The sequence below is a fragment of the Cupressus sempervirens genome, chromosome 8 (assembly GCF_028749045.1).
Source record: "Cupressus sempervirens isolate cs-2001-9-10 chromosome 8, ASM2874904v1, whole genome shotgun sequence".
In the NCBI taxonomy this organism is placed as follows: Eukaryota; Viridiplantae; Streptophyta; class Pinopsida; order Cupressales; family Cupressaceae; genus Cupressus; species Cupressus sempervirens.
Genome location: NC_143125.1, coordinates 441,971,512 through 441,992,174, shown reverse-complemented (window position 1 = coordinate 441,992,174; position 20,663 = coordinate 441,971,512). Strand labels below are relative to the sequence as shown.

Below are 20,663 nucleotides of genomic sequence, written 5' to 3'. Positions count from 1 at the left end.
ATAAATAAATTATTGTTGATGATATTCCTGATGGTTTACCTCTTGTGACAAGTATAAGTCATTGTATGGATCTAATTACTGGAGCTAGTTTTCCAAACAAAGCACCATATAGATTGACACCCACAAAGAATGAATAACTAAATAGACAAGTGCATGAGTTGTTGCAGAAAGTTTTGATCAGAGAAAGATTGAGTCCATGTGTTGTACCTACTATATTAGCACCTAAAAAGAATGGAGAATGGAGAATGTGTACTAATTCTAGAGCCATTAACAAGATGACAGTGAAATATAGGTTTCCTATGCCCAGGATGGATGACATAATGGATTGCTTAAGTGGAGCAAAGTATTTTACCAAGATTGATTTGAAGAGTGGCTATCATCATATCAGAATCAGAGAAGGCGATGAATGGAAGACTGCTTTCAAGACAAAAGATGGTTTGTATGAATGGTTGGTTATGCCTTTTTGTTTGACTAATGCACCTAGTACTTTCATGAGGTTGATGAATGAAGTTCTAAAAAGATTCTTGGGTAAGTTTGTGATTATTTATTTGGATGATATTCTGATATTCAGCAAGACTAAGGAAGAACATCTTGAGCATATTAGACAAGTATTGTGAAGGTTAAAAAAGGAAAATTTGCTGATTAATCTAAAAAAGTGTTCTTTTATGCAAGAGGAGATTGTGTATTAGGGATTTGTGATTTCAGCTGATGGATTGAGGATGGATCCTGAGATGGTTAAAGTAATTTTGGAATGGCCTACACCTGAGAATGCAGGTGAGGTAAGATCATTTCATGGTTTGGCTAGTTTTTACAAAAAGTTTATAAAGAATTTCAGTGTTGTTTGTAATGCTATGACTGAAACAATGAGGGGAGATAAAAAGGAATTCAAGTGGACACATGGAGCTGATAAGACTTTTGAGACTTTCAAACAAAAGGTTACTAAATTACCTGTATTGGCTTTACCTAATTTCAACAAAGTATTTCAAGTTGAATGTGATGCAAGTGGTAATGCAATAGGAGCTGTATTAAGTCAAGAAGGTAAGCCTATTGCTTTCTTTAGTGAAAAGTTGAATGATGCTAAAAGAAAATATTCTGTGTATGATCAAGAGTTTTATGCTATTGTTCAAGAGTTGCAGAAGTGGAGACATTATTTGATGCCTAAGGAGTTTGTGTTGTATACTGATCATAAAGCTTTACAATACTTGGGAAGTCAACATAAATTGAATAAAATACATATGAACTGGGTTGAGTATTTGCAGAGTTTTACATTTGTGATCAAGCACAAGAGTGGAGTTACTAACAAAGTTGTTGATGCATTGAGTAGAAAACGTTCTTTGTTGATCGAAATGAAGGTTGAAGTTCTTGGTTTTGATGAGATGAAAGAGTTATATGATGTTGATCCTAATTTTTCTGAGCCATGGAGAGAGTGCAAAGCACCAAATATGACAGATCGCATAAGTAATTATGATGAGTATTTCATTCAAGAAGGTATGTTGTTCAAAGGTATTCAGTTGTGTATTTCTAGAAGTCCTATGAGGTTGAATTTGATTAAGGAAAAGCATAGCGGTGGATTAGCTGGACATTTTGGAATCGATAAGACATTGAGTTTGCTGGAAGAGAAATATTATTGGCCACAAATTTATAAGGATGTTTAAAAATTTGTAAAGAGTTGTGGAGTTTTTCAAGTTGCAAAGGGAGTGAGTCAAAATACTAGTTTGTATACACCTATTACTGTTCCTTAGAAACCTTGGACTAACATTAGTATGGATTTTGTTCTTGGATTGCCTAAAATAGTGAAAGGGTATGATTCCATATTTGTTGTAGTGGAAAAATTTTCTAAGATGGCTCATTTTATACCATGTAAGAAGACATTAGATGCCGAGCATGTTGCTGAAATTTTCTTTAAAGAGATTGTGAGATTACATGGATTACCAAGAAGCATTATTTCAGATAGAGACAATAAGTTTGTTGGTTATTTTTGGAAGAATTTATGGAAGAAGATGGGTACTGAATTAAAGTTTAGTTCTACATTCCATCCAAAAATAGATGGACAGATAGAGGTTGTGAGTAGAAGCTTGGGTAATTTGTTGAGATGTTTAGTTAGGAATAAGCCGAGTAATTGGGAGATGGTATTGGCATAAGTTGAATTTGCATATAATAATTATGTGAATAGGAGTACAAGGAAGACACCTTTTGAGATTGTTACCAAAATGTATCCTAGATGTATATCAGATTTGAGAGATGTTGCTGGTGAAGAAAAGAAAAGCACTACAGGAGAAGAATTTGCTGATTTTATGGAGTCCTTGCATAAGGAAGTGAAGTTGAGGTTGGAACAAAGCAATCAGAAGTATAAGGAGAATGCTGATAAGTCTAGAAGACACCATGATTTTCAAGTTGGTGATGAGGTGATGGTTCATCTAAAGAAAGGAAGATTCTCAATTGGAACATATAGCAAGCTGAAGATGAAAAAATTTGGTCCTTGTAAGATCCTGAAGAAGTTTGACAATGGTAATGCTTATGAAGTTGAGTTACCTAATGACAAGGATATATCTCCTATATTTAATATTGCTGATTTGTATAAGTATCAAGAGTCAGAGGATGAAGTTGTTATACCAGATGATTATCCTAAGAAATAGATTGAGGAAGTTGAACAGATATTGGATCAGAGAGTTGGCAATAGTATAAGAGGAAAAGATTACTATGAATATTTGGTGAAGTGGAAGAATAGACCTATTGAAGATGTTTCATGGATTTCTAAATTTGAGTTGGATTCAGCTTAGGTTGGGACATCTCAATGATTCAGGAGAATCATTTCTTTCAACCCTAGTTGTCTGATGTAGGAGCATCCTGGGTTGCCTTGTTATCCTGCTCATTTTGTTCACCTAGTAGTTCCTTCATGTACTTGGTAGTTCTTCATGTGCCTAGCAATCCTATTTTCTTCATCTGCCTAGTAACCCTATTTTCTTCATGTGCCTAGTAACCCTATTTTCTTCATGTGCCTAGTAACCCTATTTTCCTTCATGTGTCGAGTTACTGTAGCATTCCTTCATGTGCCAAGTTACCTAGTGCATGCCGAGTGATTCTTCATGTGCCGAGTTACTCAGTGTATGTCGAGTGTTTCTTCATGTGTCGAGTTACTCAATGTATGCCGAGTGTTTCTTCATGTGCCAAGTTACCTAGTGTATGCCGAGTGTTTCTTCATGTGTCGAGGTACTCAGTGCATGTCGAGTGTTTCTTCATGTGCCAAGTTACCCAGTGTATGTTGAGTGTCAGTATTTGGACATGATTTTGTGAGCTAACTTGCAGGATTTATTTCATTCATGACATTTATGTTAAGATCTTTTCTTGGGATGAGTCCAGACCATTATTGGGTCGGCCTTCCTCTTATGTAATGCTTCTAGAATGATCTGTAAGCTATCTTGGAAAGTATAAATAGAATGTTCAAGCTTAGAATTAGGAAGTTTCAGAGAGAGCAGATTAGAGAGTAGAACTGAAAGTGCAAATTTGTAGTTGGATCTTTGAATGTGAATGTATTTGTAATTGGTTGTAACCCAGAAGGCCTCACAACTAGGCATGTATGAAGATATTCTTAATGAATCAATAAAAGTAATTCACTCTTCTTCCTCCTTTGGTTTCTATTCTTTGTGTTTATTTCCATTGTGTTAACTCTTGCAGGGGGATCTGGATAGCTGGGTGAGCCTTTGGCCTTAGTTATTCATCCTCTTGCTTGCGTTAGATGTATACAACCCTTCCAAGTGTCTTATCTGGTATTCAAAAGTTGTAGTCTTATGATTTTAGTGATTGGTTCATCTGTATGTCAGATATTTTGATATTGTCTTGTGTCCGTTCTTTAAAGTTGAGAGTAATTTTAACTGTTGTATTTTCCCTAGATTAGGGTGGCAACACATTTAAGGTTTTGAAGCTAGTTCTTACTTGATAAATAGAAAATATGATTGACAAGAGAAAAAAAATAAGAGCTTACACAAGAGCCAATCTTGATGTACCAATGTATATTGATTTACTTCAAGGTGGTAAGAAGAACCTGAATAAGAAAAAGGTAGAACCAAACCCCACTTGGAAACCAAAAGGTAGTGTTTAAATTAACTCTCAATACCAACCAGTGGTAGGGAGAGAGTCCTCTTCACTTAGCTTTGAATCAGAAACCATAAGATATTTAGGAGGAATATTTAGTACCCCATTACTAGATGAAAGAACATATCAAGACAAGAATATGTCACTAGTAGGGAATGCATCCCCTAGATCAGATCTAATAGCTAAGATGAATCATAGGCTAGGAATCAGGAGTTCATTTGGGGATCCTTTTAATCCCAGAGCAGTCCCATACATAGAAACTAATCTTATAGACCTAGATGATCCTGCTAATTTAGAAGCCACTTCTATAGATCCTAAAGAAGTATGATCAGAGATAGGAGTTTTGAAGAAATGGGTTGCTGAGGAAGAAGCTGAGCGTACTCATCTAGAAAAGGAAAGAGAGCAAGCCACCCTAGACACCCTTGTTGAAAGAGATAATTTTCTTAGAAGGATGGCTACCTTAAAAGAACAAAAAAAGAAGTTAGAAGAAAGAACTTCAATCCTTCATGATGATGTCTTTGGAGATGTAGATAGTCTAAGAGAAAAAGTTCAAGAACAAGAAAGGTTTCTAAGCCAAAAATAAGAACATGTTATTTCCCAAGTTCAATCATACAAGCCTGTCTAGAGTAACCAGGTAGAACCTACTATCAAGTAGATAGATAAAGGAAAAGGTAAAGGTATAGGAATCTAGATAAATGAGCCTCAAGTAGTAACTAGTAAATCTATAAAACCCCCTATGTCAAAACTAGATCTAAATTTGGAAAAGGCTAGGAAAGAGAAAGAAGATTTTGCAAAAGAACTCGAGAAGGTTGAGAATGAAGCCCAAGTCCAAGAAACTAGGAGGAAAATCCAGTTCATAAACTCTATTTATGCATTGGCTTCATGGCCAAATTTTTCTACCCCAACTACAACTTCTATACCAGCTTGTGGACCAATAATTTCAACTTAAGAAATATCTCAATCTACCCTTGCCTCATCATCCACCATCAATACTCAAGCCTCGGTTGTCCAACCTCAAATGTTGTTGGTTCTCAAAATAAGCCCATCTACATGGAAAAATATAGACAAATGTCATTTGTGGGTATTCCTCATGCTCCACATCCTATATCTTTTGATTTAAGAGATAAAGTTGTCAAGTTCTCTAGAAATAATGCTATTACCAATGAAGAGCACTTGAGAATTTTCATAGATATGCTAAATGACTTTGAAGTTGAACATGAGGATGTGGTGATGAAGTTATTTGTTCATTCACTAACTGAAGATGCAAGGGATTAGTTCAGAATTTTATCTGAAAACAACATTAGCTCGTGGAGTGATTTGGAGAAATTGTTCGAAGAACAATATGGAGATAATACTAATGTTGGGTTTATGTTGAATGATTTCAATAACATCAAGAAGAACCCCAATGAGTCTATATTTGATTTCAATGTAAGATTCCAAAAAGGTATGTATAAATTGTTCCAGGTTATGAGGTTGAATGAGGATGTTTGTCTTACAACCTATTTTAATGCTTTTGATAGCAAGATGACTTACTAGTTAAGGGATAAAGACCCTAAGACTTTGAGGAATGCTTATAAGGTTGCAGTAAATATTGAGAATAATAGGAAAGCATCTAGAAAGCTTGGTAGGAGAGATGACCCAAAGTTGTTTAATCCCAAGAACAATAATAAGAAGGAGGTTGACAAAACTCTTGCAAGTAAGAAGCTTGAGGAACCTACAATAAGTTAGGTATTGGACTTGTTGAAAAAGATGAACCCAACTACTTTCAATACACATAAGCCAAATGTTGGTGAGAAGGCCCCAGTGAACAAAAACAGTTTCAATAGACAACCCAAAATGCAGAACTACCCTTATACCACTCAGTGGAAGGATGGTAAGTCAATTCCTAGCCAAACCCAAAATGTAAAAGCTAAGGGTACACCAGATCCTTTGCAAAGAAGTTTTTTTAATATGAATGATGATATGCCATGGTGTATCATTTGTCAGTCACCTCACTCTTCAAAGTATTGTGCAATTACTCAATCATTTGTTTCAGATCATAGTGCACAAAATGAGGAAGAAGAAGAAGAAAAAAGCCATGATGAAGTAAGCTATAATATGGTGAGCATGTGCAATGACTGTGTGGATTCTGATTTGGAAGAAACTGAAAGTGATCTTGAAAATAAGAGAGTTTCCTATCAGTTACATCATCAACAAGTGTTTTCAGACAATGAAGGGTATGATGAAGATCAAGTATGTGCTACATCTTCTAAAGTTGGTCATGTAAACTTGAGAATGCCCTCTAAAGAGGAGATCAATAGGATCACTGTAGAGATGATCTCCCAAGTACATAAAAATTACAATTTGAGAAGAAAAATAATTAATAATGCTATTGGGAACCCTTCTATTATATTCATCAAGGATATTACACATAAGATGAAGGATGAAAATAAAGAGGCTAATGTAGAGATAGTTAAAGTTAAAGATATTAAAACCAAGAAGTGGGAATCCAAGAAGAAAGTTCAATTCCAAACAAATGAGACAACAAAATAAATTGTGCAAGAAAAGGGATCAGGATATGATACTATCAAGAAAATGATATTGCCTACTATTCAAAAGGTTCCTACTCCAGGTATGATTGTGAAACCTATTATATCTGATCCTATTGACATGATATCCATGAATTAATGCGATCAGATTTCCACAATCCATTTTAGTTATGTTGATCAATTTTTTGGATTAGATTGTGTAGAGATTTTTGTCATCAACGTTTCGAATCACACTACATGATCCATCATCAGGATGAGAGAGCAGGAGATGTCAAATGAAGTAAGTAGCAGATTTAGAAAAGACTCACCATATATAGGAGAACTGGAAAAAGAAAAGGAAGCACCAACCCCAAGGTTAAAAACAAAAAACATAATAAATAAATAAAACTATATAAAAAACAAAACAAGACACTAGGGGGGAAAGACTAAAACCAAAGCCAACCCACAAGAAGAAGTTAAAAAAGGGAATGCAAAGAAAAGAATAAAGAATAAAGAAATTAAAAATTAAAAAAATTAAAAAGTAAAAATAAAAATAAAACATACATAAATTATTAATGAAGACCAAGACAAACAAAAGTCAAAAAATGTTATATAAATGCATATATCTATATATACAAGAATACAAAAAAAGATATATCAATATGTATATATATATAAATATATATATATATATATATATATATATATAGTGTTGCATATATGCATATATATATATATATATATATATATATATATATAGTGTTGCATATATGCATTTATATATATATATATATATATATAAATGCATATATGCAACACTATATATATATATATATATATATATATAAAAGAGAAAATAACAGAGCAACTAAGAAATACCCTAACAACTTCAAAGCCTAAAAAAGAGAATAATGAAAAATATAATAAATACTTGAGGTATATATGCAATCCACGCATTACATATGCAAGTGGGTAGCTAATATATATATATATATATATATATATATATATATATACGTACACATACTTATAAACGTACCCAAAAAATATATATGTGCTAATATATATATGGAAAACTAAAGCCAAAGACGCCAATATATATTATATGCATGGATAAGAACTAACACCAAAGGCGAGGCATGGGCTAAAACACTGACTAGAAGAGCAAACATGGAAAACCACCTAACTAAATAACCAAAAAATAAAGACATTGAAAAGCCAGAGGAGAACACTAAAATATTAAGAGCACCTAACACAAATAAAAATAACAAACGCATCTAATATATTTATACTATATGCTAGAAGCATCTACGCAAGGAAGAATAAATGCCTATCAACTAGACCACTAAAACACAAACGAGCGGACAGAATAAAAACAACCTGAAAGAATAAACAAATAAATAAATAAATCAAAGAGATAAGCTAGGGAAACAGAAAAGAGAGGTGAGAAAAGAACTAAGAAAGAGAGGAAGCGCACTAAAAAGATAAAATCAGACAAAGGAACCAAGAAAGAGAAGGAAAGAGAAAGGCAGTGGAAGCAAAGCCCTCGACGAGAGGAGGAGGAGAGAGAAGACCGAAAAAACAACATGGCCCGTGAGGGCAATCAAGACGGAAGAAAAAGAGGGAAGAGGACAGGAAACAAGGCAGGGAGAGAGCAGCCACGCAATGAGGGAAGGAGGGAAAGGGGGAAAAAACAAAACCCACACTACACGGGTGACAGACCTAGGAGAAAAAAATGGGAAGCCAAGAGGGGTTGAGGGTCCAGCCATCATCCCGATTAAGGTTGATGGGGTGGTTATTGATTACGATGGCTTCTTTAAGTTTCCTTTTGAAAAAGTTATCCTCATTGGAAATGATCTGCATATTCTCCAAACATATGTGATGTTTGGTAGACAAAGAGTGCTCGGCCAATGCTGACTTATGAACCCTATCATGCCTAATGTCTGCTACATGCTCTTTGATACGAGTGTGGAAAGAGCGACCCATTTCCCCTATATATGGGGTGCCACAGGAGCAAACCACCTTGTAGACCCCTGAGTTAGAATACCTATCTCTAGGGTCTTTGATAGGTGGGACATGATTCCTGATCTTGGAGAGGGGTCTGAAGGCAACACGCAGACCATTTTTAGATAGGATCTTGGCGATCTTATGGGATATGCCTTCCACAAAAGGGAGGGAGGCATGTGAGATGCGGGGGGGGAGAGGCAAAGAGGAAGGTTTCGAGGGAGCTAGGTGTAGGGACCTGGCTTGCTTGAGGGCTCTAGAAATTTGCCTAGAAGAGTAGCCATTAAGCTTAAAGACCTGGCAGAGATGGTTGAGCTCAAGGTTTAAGTGATCATCATCACAGATCCTGTGAGCCCTCAAAGTTAGGGTCTTAAGAATGCCCAATTTCTGGCTTGGATAATGGTGGGAGGAGGATTGAATGTACAGGTCAGTATGTGTGGCCTTTCTAAACACACGGCGACCAAGGGAGCCATCTGGCTTCTTGATGAGTAGAACATCAAGGAATGGTAATTGGTTGCTAGACTCGAGCTCCTTGGTGAAAGAAATAGAAGGCGCAATGTTATTGATGTGTTGGTGGAACTCTTCTAGTTTGTCCAACCCGTGAGGCCAACAAACATTAGTGTCATCAACATATCTTTTCCACCATTTAGGTTGAAGAGGGAACGAACACAGGGCCACCTCTTCAAAATGCTCCATGTAAAGGTTGGCGATGATGGGGGAGAGAGGGGAGCCCATGGCCACTCCATCAACTTGCTCATAGATAATCCCTTGGAAGGAGAAAAAGGTTGATCTGAGGCATAACTCAACCAAACTAGCAATCTCCTCATTGGTCTTGCGCTTAACAAGCTCAATGGAATCGAGGATAGGGACCTTAGTGAAGAGCGAGACCACGTCAAAGCTTACCAGGACATCATTTCTATCCAGATGGGAATCCTTAATAAAGTGGACGAAATGGGTTGAGTCCTTGATAAAGGAGTCTGTGTTACCTACCAGCGGGGAGATTAACTTGGCTAGATGAGTAGCCAAGGGGTAGGTAGGGGAACCTATAGTGTCAACTATAGGTCTAAGCGGGATTCCCCTCTTGTGGATTTTTGGGGCCCCATAGATACGGGGAGTGACTTCCTTGGAGGGGACCAACTTTTTCTTGATGACATCATCAAAAGACGAGGTCAAGACACTCGCTTTGACTTTTTTCAAGATTTTACCACAAGGGTTGCGAGATAAGGATCGATAACTATGCGGGTCAGAGAGAAGGTCAAGCATTTTTGCGACATAGTCTTGTTGATTCATAATGACAGTGGCATTGCCCTTGTCCGCTTTGATGATTGCTAGGTCATTATGATTCAACAAAATTTTGAAAGCAAGGAGCTCGGCCTTGGGGATGTTGCGCCTAGGCGATTTGGCATGTCGGAGGGTGACAACACAATCTTGCCTAATAATTTTGGCAGCCTCATTGGGGAGAGAGCGGATGGCATTCTCGATTTCCATGAGGAAGTCTACCCGTGGGATGATGTGCGGTGTCAACACAAAATTGAGGCCCTGTTTCAAGAATTTAAAAGAGAGGGGGTCGAGAGTGGCATCGGAAAGGTTAACAACCAATTTGCAATCCCAATTGTCAACAAGGTTGGGAGTGACAGGTGGGTCAAGGCGGAACAAGGGAGGACAAGGTTCAAGGGGAGAGAGCCCAGGAGGAATGGGCAGGGAAGCCACTAAGGTAGGAGAAGGCATGGTAGGAAGATTAGTCTCAACCATTGAATTCCTAATCCTGAACATTGAGCAAGGGGAGCCGGGGGCTAATTGGGAGGCAAGCATGTGGGTGGGAACTAAGGGGGGATTATTGACCACGTGGTCAAGATTGGCTTTAGAAACAAAATCTACAGGGGGAACGGACCGACCAGCTGTAGGGGTCACATCAGCATTGGATAAAGGGGGAGAATCAACGCAAAGAGGGGCTCAAGGTGCAGCAACCACCTCAGAGACGTCAAGATCACCATAAATGCAAAGAGGAGAGGGCAGAACAGGAGAAGACGCACCTAGTAAATATGGAGAGGAGCTATTGGAAGGAGATAGTCGTTGGAAAACTTCAGCCTGCAAGCGGAGTCCAGGTCGCTCATCGATTCCAGGAATGACAACTTCAGTCTGCGATTCCAGGAAGCCAAGTCGCTCGCCATTTCCAGGAATGACCTCAGGTTGAGAAGCCAGAGGCAACAACGAAAGCGAAGACCAAGGGTGCACTGCAGTCTGAGGAAGCGGAACTAAGTACTCTGGTAGAGAAGATTATGTCAAGATTGACCCCACGCACCACTCTGCCCTAGCACCAGAAACAGAAGGAGGAACGGTCTGTAGATTGGAGGCCCGCAGAATACAAGATGAGGATGCCTGCTTCACCGCACTAGCATTGTTATCATTCTGCCAAGTAGATGTCGACTGAGCCGCAGAGATGGATGCCTCTTGTATATCAGAGATGGACGTTCGGGAGTGGTTTCTATCCAGTGATATGGCAGGTTGTCCAAGCAGCAAGGAGTCATACATGTCAAGCGATATGGCAGGTTGGCGAAGCAAAGAATCAACCGCGTCGAAAGGTGGTCTCACGTATGCGCCAAGATTGGAGAACCCATGAGCGTGAAGGACCTTGAGAGTCATCGCATCAAACTTCTTTTTTTGCCTGGTGATGCAAATTTGCTGACGTCCCAACGCTTTGCAGTGTGTGGATGTGTCAAGGCGAATCCAAAGATCTGGTCGTAAGGTAGCTGCGAGTTCTAGATGGAGGGGGAACAACCTGGCATTCAGAGCACTGATAGACCTCCTAGTGGAATGAATAACTGATCTGAGGAGAGATAGACTAGCATGGAAGAAGATATGCTTGGTGTACGCACTCCAAAGGTGGTGGCTGATACTGACAAAAGAGGGGATGAGCTTAGAATCACGACATCTTTTAAGAAAAGCTAAATCTGCAACTTTTTTCATCAGTTTAATCCTTAACAACTCCAGCTGCTTGGATTTGAAACAAATTTCCCTCCCATGTAGGGTATCAATTAATGCGATCAGATTTCCACAATCCATTTTAGTTATGTTGATCAGTTTTTTGGATTAGATTGTGTAGAGATTTTTGTCATCAACGTTTTGAATCACACTACGTGATCCATCATCAGGATGAGAGAGCAGGAGATGTCAAATGAAGTAAGTAGAAGATTTAGAAAAGACTCACCATATATAGGAGAATAGGAAAAAGAAAAGGAAGCACCAACCCCAAGGTTAAAAACAAAAAACATAATAAATAAATAAAACTATATAAAAAACAAAACAAGACACTAGGGGGGAAAGACTAAAACCAAAGCCAACCCACAAGAAGAAGTTAAAAAAGGGAATGAAAAGAAAAGAATAAAGAATAAAGAAATTAAAAATTAAAAAAATTAAAAAGTAAAAATAAAAATAAAACATACATAAATTATTAACGAAGACCAAGACAAACAAAAGTCAAAAAATGTTATATAAATGCATATATCTATATATACAAGAATACAAACAAAGATATATCAATATGTATATATATATATATATATATATATATATATATATATATATATATATATATATATATATATATATATATATATATATATATATATATATCTATATATATAAATGCATATATGCAACACTATATATATATATATATATATATATATATATATATATATATATATATATATATATAAGTGAAAATAACAGAGCAACTAAGAAATACCCTAACAACTTCAAAGCCTAAAAAAGAGAATAATGAAAAATATAATAAATACTTGAGGTATATATGCAATCCACGCATTACATATGCAAGTGGGTAGCTAATATATATATATATATATACGTACACATACTTATAAATGTACCCAAAAAATATATATGTGCTAATATATATATGGAAAACTAAAGCCAAAGATGCCAATATATATTATATGCATGGATAAGAACTAACACCAAAGGCGAGGCATGGGCTAAAACACTGACTAGAAGAGCAAACATGGAAAACCACCTAACTAAATAACCAAAAAATAAAGACATTGAAAAGCCAGAGAAGAACACTAAAATATTAAGAGCACCTAACACAAATAAAAATAACAAACGCATCTAATATATCCATGTTTTCACAAATTACTGTTAAAGCACCCTTATCTAAACTATTTAGAATTGAAGAGCATAAGACAAAAGCCTTGTCATGGTTGGAAGGGATAGTAAATATTAACAATAGCATAGAACAAAATGCAATTCAAAAAACCCCATTAGTAGTAGAAGATAGTGGTATTATATCTCAAATTCTCCAAATGTTCTTGGATGATTCATTAGTAGCATATATAGAAGATATTGACCCATTTTTTCTCAGCCTAATTATAAAAGGAAAAACCCTAAAAAATTGTATGATAGATTCAAGAGCTTCTAACACCATCATGCCTTTTAAAGTAATGGAAGCCCTAGGGTTGAAAGTAGATACTAAGAAAGGAAAATGTAGAGGTATGGATGCTAGAGAAGTCCTAGTTATAGGTAGTATTAATGCTTTACCATTTAAGCTAGCTACATACCTTGAGGCAGAGTTGACCATGTCAGTCCTTCTAGTTGATATTCCTCCACACTATGGAATGTTGCTCTCTAGAAAATGGAGTGTTTCTATGGGAGGTAGCCTACAATATGACCTAACCTATGCAAATTTTCACATAGGAGATAAGGCTATTAAAGTAGATAGAGAACCAAGGGTCAGTCATATTTTGGGGGAAGAAATTGTCAAAGATGCTACTTGTTTTTAGACATAGGTGTGAATGCATTCAGAACTAAGTTAATTATCCAAGAAGTTGAGAAGTTGCCTACTATAATTGAGCATGAAGTTGAGTGTTATATGGATTCACCAATATTATGGACCATGTTCTTTGATGGGGCTAGCTCTAAAGAAGGTGTAGGGGTAGGGGTAGTTTTTGTTTCTCTTGAAAAGAATACTTTTAGATATTCCTTCACCCTAAATTTTTCATGCACCAACAATATAGCTGAGTATGAAGCCCTATTGTTAGGATGAAAGTTTCTACCTACCATGGAATTAAAAAGTTGCATGCTACAAGTGATTTAGATTTGGTTATCTTGCAAATAAAGGGGATGCATGCATCTAAAAATAAAAGATTGAAACAATATAGGAACGTTGTCTTGGATCAGATGAAATTCTTTGATGCATTTGGTATTTCATGGAGAGATAGAACTTAGAATAAGATGGATGACTTATCAAAAAATGTAGCAATTAAATCATAGGAGGTATCATTTGTAGGAGTTTCATAGATTGAGGTCCAAAATAGACCCTCAATAACTAATAATATTGAACATTGAAAAGTATTTGAAGATGACAAAGACATTGTGAATTTCTTGTTGAATGAAGATAAATACCATGATCAAGAGTTGGACTGTAGTGATTTGGTTAAAACCATAGATGGGAAGGAAACAATGTTTGGTCAAGAGGTCATACAATTAAAGACTAATAAAGTACCTAAGGGTCTAGTTGTTTTAGAGAATATGTTTGACAACCAAGATAGGGTAAGACCTGGGGCTAAAGATTATAAATCTCTAGAGCTAGAAGAGATAAATCTAGGTACTAATGAGGCCCCTAAGAAAGTGTATATTGGTTAGAATTTGTCAGCTAAAATTAGAAAGTCTTTGATTGACCTAATGAGAAAATATAGACATGTTTTTACATGGTCATATGATGACCTAAAGGCTTATAGAGAATATCTTTTTCAACATGGCATACCATTGAAGGATAATGTAAAACCTTTTAGGAAAAAATAGAGACCAGTCAATCCCAATCTAGCCCCTAAAATGCAAGAGGAATTGACAAAGTTAAGGGATGGAGGGATAATTAAACCTATTAGACATTCCACTTGGGACTCAAATCTAGTACTTGTCAGGAAAAAGAATGGAGACATCAGACTGTGTGTAGATTTTAGAAACCTAAACATTGCTTATTTAAAAGATAATTATGGGTTGTCAGACATGGAGGCTATGTTACAACAAGTGACCAGTTCTAAGTTGATGTCCATGATGGATGGTTTCTTAGGTTATAACCAGGTCTTGGTAAAAGAAGAAGAGTAATTTGAGAAATTATTTACAACTCCATGGGGGACTTATGTGTATGTGAGAATGCCTTTTGGATTGATTAATATTGGTGCCACTTTTCAAAGAGCTATGGATGTAGCTTTCCATGAGTATATAAATAAATTCATAGTTGTATACCAAGATCACCTTACAACTTATTCCAAAAAGGGTATAGACCACTATAGACATTTGGAGAAGATTTTTATTAAAGCATTGGAATATGGAGTGTCATTAAACCCTAAGAAATGTACATTTGGGGTAACTGAAGGCAAACTATTGGGACATATAGTATCAAAGGATGGAGTAAAGATAGATCCTGAGAGAGTGACAACCATTGATAAGGTCCCTTAGCCAAAGAATGTGAAGGGAATACAATCTTTCTTTGGGTGAGTTAACTTTCTAAGGAGATTTGTTACAAATTTTGTTGAGATTAGTAGGCCTATTTCAAAAATGCTTAAGAAAGGAGCTACTATTAACTAGGATGGTGAACCTTCACAAGAATTTTAGGACATTGAGACTACTATAAAAAATGCTCTAGTCCTTAGGACCCTTGACTACACAAAACCTATGCACATATTTTCTTTTGCATCTTTCCATATTGTAGTTGTAGTTTTGTTATAGAAGAATGAACAACCTATTGCTTTCTTTAGTAAGTTAGTGCAACCTACTGAGTTTAAATATGAGATTAATGAGAAACATGCTTATGCCTTGGTAAAAGCTATTAAGGATTTCAGATATTACTTGATAGGTGCCATTGTCATTGCATTTGTGCCTAGTGCTACTATAAAGGACATATTTTCTCAACAAGAAGTGTCAGATAGAAGATGCAGATGGATTAATAGGGTCCAAGAGTATAACATTGAAATACAAATAAAAGAACTAGTGAGAGGCCAAGGATTAGCTAAGCTTATGGCTTCAACTAACTTAGATGCTAATCAGATTAATACAGTAATAGATGATTTGAAGTCAAGCCTATGTGATATGGACTAGTGTGAATGGTACACCAATGTCATCCATTATCTGCAACATATGAAAGCCCCTCCTCATTTGAATGAGAATGAAGAAAGAAATACCAAGTTACAAGCTATTAGGTATATTATTATCCAAAATGATTTATGGTGGAGAAATTTTGAAGGAGTTCTACTAAAGTGTGTTGATCAAGAAAATTCAAAAGAGATATTGAAGGAAATGCATTCTGGAGTTTGTGGAGGACATTATATGGCCAAGACTACTACCCATAAGGTAATCAGAGTTGGTTTCTAGTGGTCTTCTCTTTTTAAAGATGCTTAGGTGATGGTTAGAAAATGTGATTCCTATCAGAGATTCGCAAGTAAGTTGAAATTCTTAGGAAATACTCCATTGAACTCAGTAGAGGTTCAAGAACCATTTCAACAATGGGGAATAGATTTCATAGGAGAATTTTCTCCTAAGTCCAATACTAGTTATTCATGGATACTAGTTGCCACTGATTATTTCAAAAAGTGGGTGGAGGTAGTCCCTACAAGAAATGCAACTAGTAAAGTTGTCAATAATTTCTTGCTAAATAACATTATTTCTAGATTTGGTTGTCCTCAAAAAATTGTAGCAGATAATATAATGTGCTTTAGGTTTGAGGAGTTCATGAAATTTTGTGACAAATATGGAATTACAAGATCAACTTCTTCCCCTTATCATTCACAAGGGAATGGACAAGTTGAGTCCACAAATAAGAGTTTTTTGAAAATAATAAGGCCACTAGATGATAATAAGAAAGCCTAGGATTCTAAGCTGCAATTAGCCATATGGGCTGACAGGGTGACTATGAAGAAAGCCATTGGTGTAGCACCTTTTGATATGGTGTATGGAATTCAGGAAAGAATGCCTCAGAACAACCTGGTAGGACTTTATAATAACATCTAGTTATATGATGAAGACATTACTAATGATATTCAAGAAAGGTTAGATGAGCTTGTAGGACTAGCAAAAATCAAAAGAGAGGCATCAATCAAAAATCAAAAGTTGCAACTATAGGTCAAAGCACTCTATCATAAAAGAATAGTGAACAAGAAATTTGAAGATGGAGATTTATTCCTCATGTGAAATGCCAGGATTGATGATAAAGGTAAACACGGTAAGTTTGATCCTATATAGTTAGGTCTTTATTTGATTGAAACTACATGGGGAGAGGACTTTTATATTCTCAAGGATTTGTTAGGTAACATTCTTGAACTGCCATTTCATGGACAATTCTTGAAGAAGTATTTTTCTTGAAAAATACTTATTTCTTCCATGAACAGTAGTCTAGGTTCCCTTGTACATTTTGTAAAATCTTTATGTCTTTTGTATAGCTCTTGTATATTTTTTTGTTCTATGTTTTTGCTCTCTCAAAGTTGTCAGAAGTAAAAGGTCAAGCTTGTGGTCTACTTCTCCCAAGGATTCTAAGCCCTCAAATTGAATTCAATGTTTTCAAAATGACAACCACCCTATCCATCTAGAAGGAAGTTAGCGCAAATATATTTATATTAGGTATTGGTAGGTACCCTAACTTGGGATGATGCCTTAACAAATTAATAGTGATTTAAATCAATTTTAAGAAGAATTGTCCCATTGTGAGTGATGGGACAATATTTTTATAAGTCTATATTTCAATTATATGTAAAACTATTGGGGATTCCATTGGGTATGCTAGTTGATTTTAAAGTAAGGCCTAAGTGGGAAAATTATGTCATATCAAGGTAAGCCCTATATATGAAAATTGTGTCTTGGATTACAGGAGACTTCCAAGAGGAAGTCGATAGCTAGGGGGGAGGATGTAAGGTCCACCTTCGTACTATATTATAAATGTGAGGAATGAATATGATTAAGAGTTAATTAGGTCATGATTGACACTCTTGTTATTAACAATGATTTATGAAGTCCTATTAGAGATTGATGTAGATTTAGATTATTAAAAGGTGTATACCGTATCCAATAACATTAGGTTGATAAGATAAGACCACATGAAAATGAGACTCAATGTGTTCAAGTTGAGGATCTGGCCATGAGATTCAAGGTCTGATCTACAAGGTAAAAAGGAAAGATAAATTAATATTTACTCTAGTGAGGACAACAATGAATGTGGGATTATAATGATAACAAGACATATGATTACATTCGAAAATTGGTTTTAAATTAGGATGACATAATATGGAAATATTCTAATAGTATGAGGAATTACCCCTAAGAACTCACACACAAACCCCTCATAATGTGATAAAGGGATATTGCTAGGACTATCGACATGTTTAACTTGATTGGAAGGATAATAGTTAAGAAGTCTTCATATTAGTGCACTTCACTTAGGACATATATACTGAGATCCATTTTATATGTTTTAATGATTTAGTAGATATGAATTTAGTGTTTCATGATTATAAGTATGGTAATAGAGTTTAGAATGGAAATTTCATTATGTTAAGAAAGATAAATGTTGATATGCATATTTTGATTTTGCAATATTTTAAATATTTTATGGAAATGATTGGATGAAAGTTAATTTTACATGTGATGTGAATTATGTGATATTGGATTATTTTACACTTATTTGTATGTATTTTTATACTATTTTATTGGGCTACTGATGTTTAAGTTAAGTGTGCAAGAAAGTTGAACCATGGAAATTATTCGGGGAAACAAGGTTCAAACCTATGTGAACATGGTAAAGCCAAGGTGAATCTTTGGAAGATTCAAAACCTCATTGTATTGTGTTTATGTCATATTGTGATTATGCATGGGTGTTATAAGTTTAAAGATCATGGTTATTAGCAACATGTCATTGTGATGTGTAAGTATTTAATGGGTATGTGTCATTTGATACCTATGTTGTGTATGTGTAAATGGCATGTCAGGTAGGATTTTGGGCATGGAGTCACTTAATCTAAACTTAATCCCATTCTGAAATTAAGTTAACCCACCTTGAAGAGTGTTAGGATGAGTCACCTTCATGATGAAATTCAAATTAAATTTGATAGGAACTTTAGAGAGACTAAAAGTGGTTCCCAAGTGTTATTTTGGTGAAAATAAGTTACCCAAGTGGTAGTAGTATAGGTTGGGAGTCTAAATATAACCATAAGTTGGCCTAGGGGAGTTAAGAGACCCTCTAAATTAGTCATTTTCAAGCCAATTCGAAAATTAGAGTACCACATGACTTCTTGCCTCACCCCTCCACTTGGTTAATTTTCCATTGGTAGAAAGGTACAAGGGTGTAAGAGTGGTAGGTGGGGATGGAAGTGGAGGTCCTTTTAGGGAGCTTGTGCCAAACTTAGTGATTATTCACCCACTCTCTAATGGTAGAGATAGATAGGTTTTTGGAAGAGGAAGCTTGGAAGCCAAAGAAGGAATGATCTTGATCACCATTTGATAACCATAGCTTGGAAGGATGTTAGTGCTTCATGCCATGTTTTCTTCATCTCATGACGTTGAAGTTGGAAATTATAAAAGTGTTCTTGTAGGATCTATGTGTGTGATATGGAATTATGCATTTTCATTGAAATATTTGTGTTGTAGTGTTGTGGTTGTGTATATTGTTTCATGAATTCTCTTGGGGTTTCTTGTTTGGTTTCCTTGTTTTGTTTTAATGTTGAAATTTGGTCATGGGTGTGAAGGCTTCACTCACCCTTGGGAGGGAAGAGAAGCCTTGGATGACGGGGTTAGTTGGGCTTGAAATATAGTTGAGAACCTTGGAGTATAGGCTCCATTGTATGCCATATTCATTCACATCTTGTTTTTGGGATGATAAGAAAAATGATGGTGTAGAAAGAAAGACTATGGGTATGGATTTTCAAGGATGTTATGGTTGATGGTAGTATGTTTTGGAGGAAGTTTGTGAAAGCCCCAAAAGGGCATGGAATTTGTTGATTGTAAAAGACCTGAAAGGGCATGCAAATTGATGTTGCAAATATGGTATGATATGGAAAGTCTCCTAATTGAAATCCCACCTTCACCCTATGTTTATGATTCCATTTGTGAATCATTCTGCAAACCTTGGTTGGGGTTGTAAGTGTGTTGCAGAAATGTTGTGTTCTTGTTGTTCTTGTTTTGTGAAATTGTTTTGGATGTATACTGTTTGAGCCTTGTCTCCCCTAGTGTGGGGGTGGTCTCCTTGAGGCCTAGGTTGGGAGGTGAGCCTCCATGGTTCAAAAATTCTATTTCTTGTTTGCAGGTCTTTATTGGAAGATCTTGAAAAAATCTTGTAGCTTTTATTGTCTTTCCATGTGCATAGGAGATGCAAATATTCTTTATTGCATGGAGATGAGATAGAGAGAAAACCCCATTTTGTTATGTAGATCTAAATGTATTGTAAGAGGATGTTAATGACTTAGTTACACTATCAAATGGAAAGGTTATATGAAATCTAGTGTAGTCAAAAGTATCTCCATTGTGTTTAAATGGTATGTTGAGTTCACCACCTTTGTGTATTATAGGAGTATCATGGAAGAGAAATTCAATGTACTAATATTGTTGTTTGCAATGTCTTGAATATGAGTGTATGGAGGTGAAGAGTTAATTTTCATTGTAGAATAGGAATGGCTAAGATAATGAACTTGTATTTGGCTCATGGTCATGTTATGAATATCATTCTGAAATTTAAAATATTTGAAAGTTTGTGAGCTATATACATAAGGTTTCTTTAATTTTCTAAATTCATAGATGAGAATAATCAGATCTCTTTCATATAAGAATTCTATCATGTTTCTTTATGTGTTTTTTGGTGTTGAGGCTATTGGCCAAATGGAGCAATAAGATTATCAATTTAGATTATCATAACATAATTTAGAAATCTCTAATGTATCATTGAAATAGATATCATAATGCCTTAGACTATAGTAGTAGAGAGAAACAAATACATGACATATAATTTATAAGGTATAACACATAAAGCTTGCTATAGACACACAAATTACTTTCTGGATTTTA

At 35.7% G+C, this 20,663-nt stretch overlaps 1 protein-coding gene across 1 annotated transcript; it reads right to left on the bottom strand.

The window, feature by feature from the left end:
- Positions 1-7,907: 7,907 nt before the first annotated feature.
- LOC149543112 (uncharacterized) lies at positions 7,908-10,355 on the bottom strand. Its single transcript, XM_089795774.1, has 2 exons — positions 8,901-10,355; positions 7,908-7,979 (listed from the first exon to the last, which is right to left on the bottom strand). The coding sequence occupies exons 1-2, from the start codon at positions 10,353-10,355 to the stop codon at positions 7,908-7,910; spliced, it is 1,527 nt and encodes a 508-aa protein (XP_089651900.1).
- Between the last annotated feature and the right edge of the window lie 10,308 nt (positions 10,356-20,663).